The following is a 12628-nucleotide window of genomic DNA, read 5'->3' as shown; positions in this document are numbered from 1 at the left end:
GCCTCCTCGGGGAGGTGGTCCTCCGGCGGGGTTTTCTTCCCCGGCAAAGGGCGCACAGGCGTGGCCATCTCGGCCGATGGTGTCTTCATCCCCGGCTGCCAGGCGATCAGGGCATTCCATCAAGTAGATCCGTCTCCCGGGCCGGGGGGGGGGGAGCACCCAGCACATGTGGTCTGCGGGCACCCAGCCGCCGGACGCCCCCTCGGCAGGACGGGCAAGACAAACAAAGCAACCTGGCGATCTCCGGGACACGGCGCGAAGTTTAAAACTAACGGACATGTGTAACATGTGATGTGCGTTGGCATGTATTTGGAATGGTGTTGCGACAACCTAAACCTCGGCGACGAGAACCCCAGCCCATCGGGCGGAGGAGTGGCCACAGGGAAGAGCATGGGGGGGGGGGGCGCCTGGGGCGTCACACGAGTGAGAGGGGGGGCCCGGGGGGCCCCGCCCGCCGGGAAAATACGCGCGCACCTGCCTATGGCCGGCCGTCGGCAGTGGCCGCGACCACGGCGTCGGCAATCACACTGGAGGCGCCCGGGGCGTCTGAGCGTGCCTCTTTGCAGAGGCTCTTCGATGGGGTATGTATTTCCTGCTGCGAGGGGGGGGGGGGGGGGGGGGGGGGGGCAGCTGGACAGGCTTCCATGCTGAAGGGGCTTGCCCGCCAGTGCTGGGAATGCCTCCTTCGACTGTGTGGCTCCCGAGAACAGACGCCGTAAGGGGGGCGGGTGGGGGGGGGGGAGGAGGCCCGCCTCCCGGCGGCAGGAGGGGGTCCATGGCAACCTCTTGGGTGGGCAGTCACGCGATTAGAGCCGGGGTTCGGCGCCTCTCTGGGCCGCCCCGGCAAGCGCACCAACCAAGGTGGCTGCCCTCAACCAGGCACTGACAACAATGTCTGCACGGGCACCTAAACGCTGAGACTGCCCACGCCCCCCGCACACACCGAGCCGCACACACTCCCAGGACCGACCGAGCACAGCGGTTGACACCAGCACCGAGGCATGTCGGCTTGTTGGCGAGCGAGATTTTCCTCCTCCCCCTCCTCCTCGCCAGCGGCCTCGGCTTATGGCGTATCTTTTTTTTCGGCTGCCGGTGCCGACCCCCCGGGGGCGCCGGGCCCCGGCATCAGACGGTGCTCTCGCCTCCTTCCCCTCCTCCCCCTCCCCCCTCCCCCCCCCCTCCTTTCCGCCCTAGCGCCCGCCTGTCGTTTGCCACACCGCAAACCAGGCTCCCCTCCCTCGCCCCTTTCTTTTCCCCTCTCGCCCTCGCCCTCGACCAGACAGGCCACAGCGGAGATCAGTCGCCACAATGAGCAGCATCGACAACATCCTCGAGACCTTTTCCCTGAGCCCGACTGACACGGTCGTGGATTCGGCCATCAAGAAGGGTATCACCGTCTTCGGCAGCAGTGCGTCCGGGCTTTCGTCGTGGCTTTTGTCTCTCCCGCCCTCTCGCTCTCGCCTCCGCTGACCTGAGATTGCTCGCTGTCGCCCCAATCAGCCATTGTTATTGCCAACATGTACAAGTTTATCCTGCACCGCGATGTCCCCACCAACTACTTCCCCCGCCACTATTCCCTCCGCTTCGGCGGCGGTATGGGTGCGTCCTGCCCTACGCTGGGCCCATGTTGTTGCCGCCTGTTCCACTTCCCTGGCACATCTCTACCCTCCTCCGCGCGCTCGCGCGCGCGCACACACGCACGCACGCACGCACTGACGCTCGTGAGCCTTGCTCCATCTCGGCCCCAGGCCTCGCGGTTGCGATTTACACCCTGTCCTGCGGTCTGGCCAAGTCCCTTTGCAGCGAGGACAACAAGCCGATCACCCCCACCGGCCATGCCGTTGCCGCTGGTGCCGGTCTTGCCACCGCCGCCCTTCTCTACCGTGCGTCCTTGATGCGCATCCCCTGCCGGCCACCCGCCGCCCGTTGGCCCGTTTGCTTGCTCCTGCTAATGCTCCCTCCCTCTCTCTCTCTCTCTCCCTTTCTCGGTGCCTCTTTGCCTCAGCCTACCCGAACGGTGTCCGCCGTCTGAGCGTCGCCCCGCTGGTCATTGTCGGCGGCATCGCTGCCGGCTATGCCACCTTTGTCAAGAACCTCGGCGGTATGGACAACATGCTGCCCAAGTTCTTCTCCGAGAATGCCATCTTCCGCCAGAAGGCTCGCGAGTTCTCTTCTGCCGTCCGCTCCGAGGACCAGGAGTAAGTCCCCCCGCATCCCCCACCTCTTGCCATCCCTGTCCTTCGGCATATGCCCTCTTTGCCCTTTCCCCCCTCCCCCTCTTTGTGGGCCCCCCGTGGTCGCGCACATGTCGGAGGCTCCCCAGTGGCCGTGTGTGTGTGTGTGTGTTAGAGAAGGGGGCCTATGAGATACATGCATGCTCGCCTCTCTCTCTCTCTCTCTCTCCCTGTTTGATTGTGCGTGCGCCTGTTCATATGACGCCCCCCCCCCCACCGCACCATTTCCTCTTCCCCCCACCGACGTAAGCCCGGCAACGGCTGCCATGCTTTCTTTCAGATCCCTTTGCTCGTTGGTGGCTTCCCCTGCGCCCGCCAAACACCCGTCCAATACAATACACCGAGAAAAAAAAACAGACAATTCCATCCCACTCGGCCGGGAGAGGGAGTGCCCACAGAAGAGACGCCCCGATAACCACGATCAGCCATCTGAGAAGGGAGAGAGAGAGAGAGGGACAGAGATATCTAGATGTTTGTTTGTGCACGGGGGAGAAGTAGCAGGGCACATGAATGTGCGGGGCAAGAGAGCGGAAAGGGAACACAGTGTACGTGGGCACCAGGGAAAATAAGATGGAGACCGGAGACAGGTGGGGTGCCCTTGCTATGATCGTCTGGAGGCGAAGAAGGGGACAGGGAGAGACGAAACACCGACCGGGCGGAAGCAAGGTACGGACTACTTTACATGGGGCCGTCTCGCAAAAGGAAAGGAAGGGGATAGAAAAGATGGACAAGCAACAGGAGGAGCGAGGGGGGGGGGGGGGGGGAAAGGGCAGGCCCACCCAGACACAAGCACCGCCTACAGGAAATCGCGCTTGTGGGAGGTGTTCATGTACGGGCGCGCGACCCACTCGACGTCGGCCTCGCCAATATCGATGGTGCCCTGGGTAATCTTGTAAACTTTAGCCGCAGATACACACACACACATACGCACACACCGGCGCAGGACAAGGGAGGGGAAAAGGCGAGAGGAAGAAAGGTCAGAAGGCAAGGCAAAAGGGAAAGGGGAATGGCGCAAAAGAAGACATACGCTTCAGCTCAAAACGAGGGCCCACCTCGCTGAGATCCACCTCATTACCACCGCGCTCGCCGCCGCCATGGCGCACAAACACATGGTGCCGGAAGCTGATGTAGTCCGACCGATTGGCGAAGGTCATCGTCCGGCGGCTATCCGGCCGGGGGACAGGGAACAAGTGGCGCAAGATGGACTTGACACGCAGGCCCAAGGGGGTGGTGAACTGGTCGAAAATCAGATGCGGGAACTGCTCGCTCACAGTGCCCCGGTCCTCGATGTCATGACGCTGCACCACATTGTGAAGGGAGAAGTAGGCCGTCGGGCCGTAGGGAAAGTGCGAGACGATCATGCCATCTTGGAGGAAATGAAAAGAACATGGTCAGATTGCCGGGCAGCGGGGCGAAGGGGGGAAGGGAGCAAAGGGCAGGAGGTCCGAGCGACACACCGGGCTCGCCACGGGTCTCGTGGAAGATGATCAGGTCCGTCACGCCGTTGGCGCGGCAGGCATCCGCCAGCTCCTTGATCACATAGTTACCGCGATTGATCTTCTGGGCGCCGGGGAAGACCAGGCGCATCTCCTTGGTGAATTGGTCCAGGCGCGAGCTGGGGTCGCGCGAGGTGGTGACCACAATCTTCGGGTCGAACATGCCGGCATTGGCATACTCATCATCATGGTCGGGGACTATGTCGGACATGCGAAGCGCCGGGCAGACCGGTGAGCGTTCAGGCGGAAAGGAAGACAGAGCAAGGAGGAGCTTGATCTATGCGCGCACCTCCAGAGTTCGGGTCCTCGAGCTGCATCTTCTCTCGCAGGGCAAGCTCGTCATCGCGCAGCTCGGTGGGGATGGGCTTGCCAGCTGCAGATTGGAGGGGGACACAGGGGGGGGGGGGGGGGGAGCAAGTGGGTCAGTAAGAGTGAATAGGTGAAAGAGCCCGGCAAGACGCCACAAGGGAGGACATACCGTTCAAGGCCTCGCGAATGCGATGGCGCTTCTCGTACTCCTCGCGCTCGGTGGCCTCGAGCGACTTGCGGTAGAGATACTCCCGCCGCTCGCGAGTCTGGCGACTGTGAGGGAAAATAGGAAGGACGAACAGTTAGAACAGGCCATCCCGCCCGGAAGAGAGACGCAATGGGAAAGTGACATCGCCAGCGCACGTACCGCAGCTGGATGAGGAGACCGGACGCCAGAGACAACAGGCCGGGGGAAACAACCGGCAACAACCGGCAGTGGCGATGGGGGAAGAGCTCAGTAAGAAAGCGGCCGAGGGGGGAAATGTGGGACGAAGGAAGAGGAGAGGGCGAAGCGAAGGGGGAAGGCGGAGATGATCGCAAAAGGCAGCGGGAGCTCCTGCGGGGGGTCCTCCCGAAGGCGACAGTACCATGATGGGCGTTTCTTCTTAGAAGTAGGGAGAAAAGGTGATCAAGAAAAGGGGGATCAGCACCGAACAAGGCCTGGACTTGTGGAGGGAGAGAGAGAGAGAGAGAGCACAGGGGGGAGGCGCAGAAAGGTGGAGTAAAGAAGAGGGGTGGGGGGGGGGGGGGGGGAGGAAACGGTGTCAGATGCGCCAGCCCAACAGGACGGCGACCATCCGGCAACCAACCGAAAAAATGATCTCACAGGCCGGCCGGGCGAGAAGGACACAGGAAAGAAAGCATGAAGAATGAAAGGAAGGACAGGGGAGAAAGCGAGACAGAGGGAAATGCGGAGGCCACCCATGCAACGGAGCATACTCACCGACAGATTGCTCGCTCCATGCCAGACGCGCGCGGGCAAGGAAGAGAGCCGAACGACGAGAGGCCACGCGCTCACACACAACGGAGGAACACGACCAGGGGGCCGGCCCAAGTCTCAGACACTGATCCAAGCCCATGCTTTGTGCATGGGATGTCCGCGTGATTTGGCGTGACATGTGATACTTCTCGCCGCATTTGACGCCCCCACTTTGCATGTCGCCCTTCGGGCTGCGCTTTTGCCCCGCCTGGCGCGGGTAGTCCAACACCCACCACACACACACACACACACACACACACACACACACACACACACACATACACACGCACATACACACACACACATACACACGCACAACGGACCCGACCCCTCTTGCGAAAGAAGGGCCCCTCCGTGACCATTGAAGCCCGCCCTCTAGCGACACTCTGGCGAGGAGGGGGCAAGCTGTCTAGCACATGCGCACAGCACATGCCCACCGGCGGCGATCTGAGGCCGCAAGGAGGCTAGGCCTCTTCAGGCACGCCAGAGGCACCCCCCGGCCTGTTGACCTGGGGAGCAGCCCCCCTCGCCTCCTTTGCCTGCTTTCGCCTCCCCCCCCCCCCTCCTCCCCCCTCTTCCTGATTGAGAGCGAGAGAGAAAGAGAGAAATCCGAGCCCTGCCAATATGGTCAGATTCCCCCTCTCCCCCTTCCACTCTCCCGGGCCCCCGTCCAATAGATGCCCCTCAACTAACCGCCCCTCCCTCCTCCCTTCTCCCCCTCGCCCCGGTCTCTCTTCCCCGGCTCCCCCCCCCCCCCCTGGCTTGTGCCTCTGGTACCCTTTCCCTTAACAGGGTGTCCTTACTGACCGCACCGTGGGTGTCACTGTCATCCTGGTGTCGACGCTGATTTTCCTGTACTACACCATGTGGGTGATCATCATGGTGCGTCCACCCAAAAGTCCACCATTATGCCGAAGGCCAAGTCCATGCCGACAGCTCGCTCTATCCCCAATAGCCCTTTCTCTTGCCCCGCCGCCCTGGGCTCCCTCTGACACCCCTCGGCCCATGGCACAGCCCTTTGTCGACGCCGACCAAACCATCCACGCCTTCTTCCCCGACCGCTACTGGGCCGTGGCCCTGCCGGCTGGTCTGATTGTCCTGGGCGTGTCGGTGGTCCTTGCCTTCCTCGGGGTTATGTCCCTCAAGGCCCCGGCTCGGGCTACGACCGCCGCTCCCGGCACCGGCATCAAGGACGATTGATGGCCCGGCGCAGCGGCACACAAGTCTGACTACCGGCCCGCCCGCCTGACATATCCCCCCGCCCTCCCCTCGACGCACCTGTATCCGGGACATGCCCAAGCACGTTCATACACACCCACATCGCGACTCCCAATAAACATCCAAACGATCGTCCCCTCCGGTGTTGGTCTTTCCGGAAAGGGGAGGGCCGGCGGCGAGGCAACCAAACCTCCACACCCTTCTTTTCCCTCCTTTCCTCCCCGGCTGTCCTCCTCCCCCGGGACTCCCCCCAAGGTGGTGCCCGATGTCAAAAATGCGCACACACCCTTCCACAACGCAACAACTGCCAATGGACTCCTGCCCACGGAATCCCGAGAGTCATGCGTGGCGCGCGCGCGCCATGCAGGCATGCCATCTTGGTCGTCGGTTCTCTTTCCCCTCCGGGGTCCTTCGTCCGCCCTCCCCGCCCGCCAGCTGCCCCGGTCAAGAGCATGGCCCCTGTGGGCCCGGGAGTGCGCGCCTCTTGGCACCCTTTCCCCCTCCCCTTTTCCCCTCCCACCCCCTCCCCCATAATCCCCTCTCTCCAGTCCCCCCAGGTGCCCGTCTTTGCCGGCTGGACGTTTCCCCTCCCCTGTCTCGTGAGCCCATCCCCCTCGCCCTCTCCTCGACACTACGACCGGCAGTGGCGGCTCCCTCCGCCCCCACGCTTCCAGAATGGACCCCTCCGCCCAGGTCGGCATGCCTCCTGTTAGCTCGGCCCCTGTGGCCTCCCGGCAAAGCTCGCAATCCTCAACCAGACGCCGAGCCACTGGGCTCCAACGCCCACAAGCGGAGAAGGCCTCGACTCGGCAGTCCCATCTGAGGTCGCCCACAGCCAGCCCCCCTGCCCATGGCACGGATATTGCCGCAGTTGCCAATGCCCTGGTGGTTGGTGATGCCCCAGCCGTCCCCAGCCCACCCCCCTCCCTCCTTTATCGTCTGGTCACCTCGCCGCTGCGCTGGATGTTCTCCCCCTCCTCCGAAGAGTCTCCCGCCTCCGAGGAGGGCCCCCATCAGGATGATCCTCCTCAGGAACCCGACCAGGATGGTCCTCCCCAAGAGCCCGACCAGGATGATTCCCCTCCGGAGGCCGTGAGCGAGGCCGGCCCCTGCCACGATTCGCCACCCTCCAAGCCGGTCGACAATGACATCTCCTACGCGCCGTACAACCCCTTCGCTTCGGACACCGCACAGCACACTTCGGACACCCACTCGCTGGACCACACCTTCCTCCGGTCGCCCCTGCGCCCGGGGGATGCCCAACACTTTGGGGACTTCATCCTGCCCAGACATCCGGCGGATTTGATGCCTGCCCCCCCTGGCGGCTCTATCCCTGTTGGCGAGGAGATCTTCTGGCCTTGGCGCATGGGCATGGCCGGCGGCTTCCCCTCGGCCAATTCCCCACTGAATGGCGAGGCCGCGCCATCGGCCTTCCATCTCTCGCCCATGGAGTGGGCCCGGGCGGCGCGCCTGCGCTCCGAGAAGGTGGGCTTCCTAACCTTGGAGTCGGCTCGGCGCCTAGAGCAACAGGTCCAGGATACCGCTGCCCATGAGGCCGATGCTCTTGCCCGACTTCAAGCATCGGTCGATCGCACGCAAGAACAGCTGGCTCAGCTGCTCGAGGGCCAGGCGTCCCTGGCAAAGTCCACGGAAAGACGCCTTGCCGCCATGGAGGAACTCCTGCTGGCCCAGGCGACGCATCTTCGCTCGCTGGCGGCGCCGGCATCCGCCTGCCATGCCAAGCAACCGGCCAATCTCGAGCCCAAGCATGCGCCCCTGCCCACGCCCGGGCCGAAGTTCGAGCCCGACCCCATGTCGGAATCCGACTCCGATCAGTCCGACAAGGTCAAGCCCTCGATCTCCTTCTCGATCCTCACGGCCGACAGTGATTCCTCAGATGACTCTGACTCTGAGGATGACTCCTCTTCCCCGTCGGGGGCGGAGCCTCCTCTGACACACACGGCCAAGCGCCGCCGAGCGGCGGTTGCTCCCTTGCCGATGCCCCTGCCCCCGGCCTTCCCCCTGCCATCGGTTCAGGTCCCGGGATATCCGAATCTGCCGACCTTGCCGGATGTGGGCCCCGTCCTGGCGGCCACCATGGCCCCGGGCGCCGTGTCCTCATCGGCCCCGGGCAGTCGCCACTCAATCATCGCCGACTATGAGCAAGCCTCGGCCGAATTGATCGAGCGGACTGCCCCCGATGAAGAGCAGGACCCCAGCATCCCGGAGGATTTGCTCGACGAGCTGGAGGACGATCGGTCGGATGAAGGGGAGAGTTTGACCGTGGCGCCGCTTTTCCGCTCGCATGCCCAGGTTCGCCGGCTGCACATTGTCTTCGATTCGGACTCCGACACCGAGGCCTCACTGCCGGTGTCCTCGTTGGATGCCACCGAGGCTGAGGTGGCCGGCTCCAGTGTCGGCGACTTCTCGTCATACTTTTCGCGCGGCGTGCGCATCGTCGAGCAGCGCGTCGACACGCGAAAGGCCGGCTGCGATGAGGGTGCGCACTGCATAAACCCACGAGGCCCATGCTTCCTGTGCTTTTCCCTCTCTCTCTCCCTCCCTCTCTTTCTCTCTCCCCTGCTGTTTTCCTTCGCTGACCTCCCGCCGCCGTGTAGACTTCATGGATGATGAGTATCTCCTCAAGACCAAGGGCTTGGATGAGTACAATGTTTGGCGCCGGGCGCGTGCCATTCGGCACAGTCGTCGCATGCGCGAGGAGGCCGAGGACGATCAGGAGGACACCGCGTCTGGTGATGAGGCTGACAGCGATGACATCGACGCCGACAGCAGCGACGCCACGGATGCCACCTCCGGGGACGAGGACAGTGACACCATGCTGACCGATTCCGAAGAGGCCGACGACTCCGACGGCTCCGACTCCATGTCTGACTGCTCGAGTGCGAGTGAGGACAGTGATTCGGATGCCGACTCCGATGCCGACTCCGATGCCGACTCCTCCGAAGGATGCGTCGAGGAGTATGGCAACAACCATGGTGCTGGTGATGATGACGATGATGCGGACAACCACCAGGCTGGCAATCGCACCTCCACTCCCGGTGGCTGGTCCGCGGCATCTGATGCCCCATCGCGTGGCGGCTCCTCGGCTCCCCGGCAAAACGGCCAGACCGGCGGCCAGAGAGGCCGATCCACTCGCGACACTCGTCAACGGGGGGCCGGCTCTCCGTCCGACGCCGTGGCCGAGTTTTGCTTCGCCCACCGCGGGACGCCTGCCTTTCAGGCTCGCTACCGCGAGCTGGTCCTTGCCAAGCGCGAGCACTTTGAGCCAGCCATGCTGAAGTACTTTGCCCAGCGCTACCAGCTCTTTTCCCGCTTCGACCAGGGAATCCATATGGACCGGGAGTCTTGGTTTTCGGTGACCCCGGAGAAGATCGCCCTCGACATTGCCCAGCGCTGTCTCGGGTCCTTCTCGCTGGACGAGCAGTGTCTGCGCCCAGGGCTGATCGTGCTGGACCCCTTCTGCGGTGCTGGCGGCAACTCCATTGCCTTTGCTCGACTGGGCGCACAAGGTACGTCCACCTTCGATTCTCCCCTCTTCGGCCCGCCCTTCGGGGCTTGTGGTACCATCGTGCTCCGTGCCTCACCCTCCGCGCCCCCTGCGCCCCACTCACCCATTCCAGTCATCGCCATCGATCTGGATCCCTTCCGCCTGGCCATGGCCGAGAACAACGCCCGGGTGTATGGTGTCCATGACCGGATCACCTTCATCCAGGGTGATTTCCTCGAGCTGGCGCACAATGGAACCCTTGAGGTGCGCATGTGGGCGCCACTGTGCCGACTTTAGCTGGCCTCCCCTCTGACCTGCCTCCTCCCCATCTCCCCGCCACCATCCCTTTGCACTCCCCCCCAAAGGCGGATATCATCTTCCTCAGTCCGCCATGGGGCGGCGTGGTATATGCCGGGTCGTCGAACTCCCGGGGGCATATCAATGCCCACCGGGACAATTTGATTGGCAGCGGGCAGTTTGATTGCGTGAACATGGTTTCCCCTCCGGCGTGCGTCCTGACGGGGCCTTCCCCTCTCCCCTTTCCATCACGCGCGCCTTGACTCCTGCGTCCCCTTCCCCCCCCCCACTGACATCCCCCATGCCGGCGGCCTGCACCAGTGATGCCATCTTCGAGGCGTGCCACAAGATCTCCCCTCACATTGCCTACTTTGTCCCCCGAACCAGCTCTCCGGATCAGGTACGCGCCGCATACGAGCACGCCGGACGCATGTGGCGCTCAAAATGCCCCTGCCACACGTACACACACGCGCACTGACAAATCCAATTCGCCACTGCCAAAGCTCGCTCTCCTGGGGCAGCCATGCTCGGTGCAAGTCAACCGCTCCTCGCCCCTCCGCTCGGGCTACCAGCCGCCCAAGGCCCTGACCGCCTATTACCAGGGCCTGGCCTGAGTGGGCTGCCTCTCCCGGGGCGGGGAGGGGGGAAGACGACAACCGCCCCGGGCGCCGATCGGCGCGGCCCTTGATCATATGACCATGTGCCAACCAAAATACACCGTATTTTAAAAAGGCTGTTACTTCGGCACACCACGCCCGGAGGGGGGGGGGGGGCTTCGATGCTTCTGCCCGTGTCTCCCTCGGGAGACTGATGTTTTCGGTGTGGGGAAGGGGGAGGACCATCGAGGGGGGATCTCGCCTGAAAACCGGAGGAGGGAGAAAGGGGAGCAACCCATTGAGGCGGGCATAAAACAGCCCCACTGCTCTTTCCCCCCTGTTGAATAGCCCTACCAGCCCGTTGCCCCCTCTGTCGCTCCTCGGCGCATTCGAAACAGCTCGCCCCTGACCCTCGAACATGGCCACCATCATGGTGGATGTTCCCGAAGGGGCATATCCCCTGCCTGTGGCCATGATTGAGCTACAGGGCAAGATTCAAAACGATGCGGAGGGCTGTGCCGGCGCGGTGGACCCCTGCTACTCGGCGCCCCCTGGTGGGCTGGACGCCGATGGGGGTAATGACGCCGGCACGGACGGTGCGTCTGCCACCTGTGACGATGACCCCACCTCGGCCACGCAGTCGGGCCTCGTGCGGGATGTCCGCGCTGGCCAAGTCGTCGGCCGCCTGTCCAAGGACTCGATGGTGCGCTTTGAGCAGGGTCGCCTCCTCGCATGCAAACCGGCCTCGTCCCCGGCAGGCGCCTACGCCTCCCCCCCCCCCCCCCCCCCCCCCCCTACCCCCCCCCCCCCCCCCCCCCCCCCCCCCCCCCCCCCCCCCCCCCCCCCCCCCCCCCCCCCCCCCCTCCCCTGCCATAGCTGCTCGTTTCCTCACACGCACATGTGCCCCCGTCTACGCATGCATGCGTGCCCTCATACACACGCACATGACAAATAGGGAGCCTATGTCCTGACCATTGGGCGACACCGCCTTCGTGGGAAGGTTGCCCCACTGAAAAAGCCCCTGGTCGTCCTGAAGAAGGGTCGCCCAGGGCAAAGAGGATCGCCAGCAAACCCAGAACTCGACCCCTGGACACGTTCACCGGCTGATCGCCCGTCCGGGGACACCGATTCCACCGACAGCCAGGCCCAGGGCGTCGCCTACTCGGTGGTGGCGATCCTCAAGGAGAAGCTTGTCTTCGCCGCCCGGCCCGAGCCCGTAGTCACTGCCTCATACCTGGGCAAGGCCACCCGTACGTGTCCCGCCCCTCCACCTCGTCCCCTTTTCCTCGGGGGCAAAAATGCGCACACGCACGCCCACATGCCGCCGCCTCCGGGATCGACTTTCCACACCCAATCCACTGACCCTCTCCTCTGTCCCCGATGACACATGTGTGGCCTCTCTATCCCCCCCCATGTCCTCTCTCCTCCCTCCGATCTGGGATCTCCCCCAGTCAAATAGAAATCTGCAACTTGAGCATCCCATAGCTCCCGCCGAATCCCCGGCCTTGGGTTGGCATTTCCTTCGCGGTCGAAGGCCGGGTGTTAGCCCCGGCAGTGGTAGACTCTTTCTTTCATCTTTTCGAAGGGCGTTCGCCCTGGCCGGCCACTCCGGTTCGCTCAGTGGCACTTTGCACAAGAGAACCATTTGGAGGGTTGCGGCCGGGCGGCATCGAGCGACCAATCACGGCAGATGGGGGCGCCGGAAGAGGCGGACATGGTGCACACAGCACACGGGCCTGCCGCGGCAAGCCCACAACACCCCCATCGCGACTGAGGATGCAAGGAGGCAGGGCCCAGGAAAAAGCGCACACCCCTGTGCCAAGACCGGGGCAAAAAGCCAGGCTGGCCCCCGCTCCGCCTCGCCTCCTGCAGATGCCCCCGTGAGGATTTCGCGGCGCCGAGACGGGAGCCGTGTCATGAATGTGCGCCTGCTCGCCTCGAGCCAGGCGCGCCCGCCACACGAGCGGGCGTGGAAACGCCGCCGCCTGCCG

General features: G+C 63.9%; 5 protein-coding genes across 6 annotated transcripts; 4 read left to right on the top strand and 1 right to left on the bottom strand.

The window, feature by feature from the left end:
• The first annotated feature begins 1165 nt into the window (after positions 1-1165).
• H696_05036 (hypothetical protein) lies at positions 1166-2405 on the top strand. Its single transcript, XM_009498908.1, has 4 exons — positions 1166-1408; positions 1501-1599; positions 1749-1883; positions 2006-2405. The coding sequence occupies exons 1-4, from the start codon at positions 1309-1311 to the stop codon at positions 2200-2202; spliced, it is 531 nt and encodes a 176-aa protein (XP_009497183.1). The 5' UTR covers positions 1166-1308; the 3' UTR covers positions 2203-2405.
• A 572-nt stretch (positions 2406-2977) lies between these two features.
• On the bottom strand, positions 2978-4733 carry H696_05035. 2 transcript variants are annotated; one of them, XM_009498906.1, is made up of 7 exons: positions 4627-4733; positions 4407-4411; positions 4209-4312; positions 4020-4103; positions 3692-3928; positions 3262-3600; positions 2978-3131 (listed from the first exon to the last, which is right to left on the bottom strand). In XM_009498906.1, the coding sequence occupies exons 1-7, from the start codon at positions 4627-4629 to the stop codon at positions 3031-3033; spliced, it is 873 nt and encodes a 290-aa protein (XP_009497181.1). In that variant the 5' UTR covers positions 4630-4733; the 3' UTR covers positions 2978-3030. The 2 variants fall into 2 exon arrangements, with proteins under 2 accessions (XP_009497181.1, XP_009497182.1); XM_009498907.1 differs by lacking the exon at positions 4627-4733 and having other exon boundaries at positions 4407-4480.
• Positions 4734-5642: 909 nt separating this feature from the next.
• On the top strand, positions 5643-6218 carry H696_05034 (hypothetical protein; the record flags this gene model as incomplete). The annotated part of the gene is made up of 3 exons (XM_009498905.1): positions 5643-5645; positions 5811-5900; positions 6033-6218. 3 exons carry the CDS (start codon positions 5643-5645, stop codon positions 6216-6218), a joined length of 279 nt encoding a protein of 92 aa, XP_009497180.1.
• Positions 6219-6739: 521 nt separating this feature from the next.
• H696_05033 (hypothetical protein) lies at positions 6740-10761 on the top strand. Its single transcript, XM_009498904.1, has 6 exons — positions 6740-8736; positions 8855-9766; positions 9878-10008; positions 10110-10252; positions 10363-10441; positions 10545-10761. The coding sequence occupies exons 1-6, from the start codon at positions 6912-6914 to the stop codon at positions 10653-10655; spliced, it is 3201 nt and encodes a 1066-aa protein (XP_009497179.1). The 5' UTR covers positions 6740-6911; the 3' UTR covers positions 10656-10761.
• Positions 10762-10958: 197 nt separating this feature from the next.
• H696_05032 (hypothetical protein) lies at positions 10959-12121 on the top strand. Its single transcript, XM_009498903.1, has 3 exons — positions 10959-11340; positions 11593-11887; positions 12089-12121. Exons 1-3 carry the CDS (start codon positions 11056-11058, stop codon positions 12094-12096), a joined length of 588 nt encoding a protein of 195 aa, XP_009497178.1. The 5' UTR covers positions 10959-11055; the 3' UTR covers positions 12097-12121.
• The last annotated feature ends 507 nt before the right edge of the window (positions 12122-12628 follow it).

Source organism: Fonticula alba (genome assembly GCF_000388065.1).
Source record: "Fonticula alba strain ATCC 38817 unplaced genomic scaffold supercont2.8, whole genome shotgun sequence".
NCBI lineage: Eukaryota > Rotosphaerida > Fonticulaceae > Fonticula > Fonticula alba.
Note: the sequence above shows the minus strand (reverse complement) of the source record. Positions and strands in the feature narration are given on the sequence as shown.

Bases quoted from the DNA above. Each gene is read 5' to 3' on its own strand.
- H696_05036 (XM_009498908.1), top strand. From the start codon at position 1,309: ATGAGCAGCATCGACAACATCCTCGAGACCTTTTCCCTGAGCCCGACT. The intron at 1,600-1,748 runs GTGCGTCCTGCC...TCTCGGCCCCAG, and splicing joins CCGCTTCGGCGGCGGTATGG to GCCTCGCGGTTGCGATTTAC. The intron at 1,884-2,005 runs GTGCGTCCTTGA...TCTTTGCCTCAG, and splicing joins CACCGCCGCCCTTCTCTACC to CCTACCCGAACGGTGTCCGC.
- H696_05035 (XM_009498906.1), bottom strand. The intron at 4,104-4,208 runs GTATGTCCTCCC...TCCAATCTGCAG, and splicing joins CATTCGCGAGGCCTTGAACG to CTGGCAAGCCCATCCCCACC. The intron at 3,601-3,691 runs GTGTGTCGCTCG...ATTTCCTCCAAG, and splicing joins CGAGACCCGTGGCGAGCCCG to ATGGCATGATCGTCTCGCAC.
- H696_05033 (XM_009498904.1), top strand. From the start codon at position 6,912: ATGGACCCCTCCGCCCAGGTCGGCATGCCTCCTGTTAGCTCGGCCCCT. The intron at 8,737-8,854 runs GTGCGCACTGCA...GCCGCCGTGTAG, and splicing joins AAAGGCCGGCTGCGATGAGG to ACTTCATGGATGATGAGTAT. The intron at 9,767-9,877 runs GTACGTCCACCT...CACCCATTCCAG, and splicing joins TGCTCGACTGGGCGCACAAG to TCATCGCCATCGATCTGGAT.
- H696_05032 (XM_009498903.1), top strand. From the start codon at position 11,056: ATGGCCACCATCATGGTGGATGTTCCCGAAGGGGCATATCCCCTGCCT. The intron at 11,341-11,592 runs GTGCGCTTTGAG...CATGACAAATAG, and splicing joins GCCTGTCCAAGGACTCGATG to GGAGCCTATGTCCTGACCAT.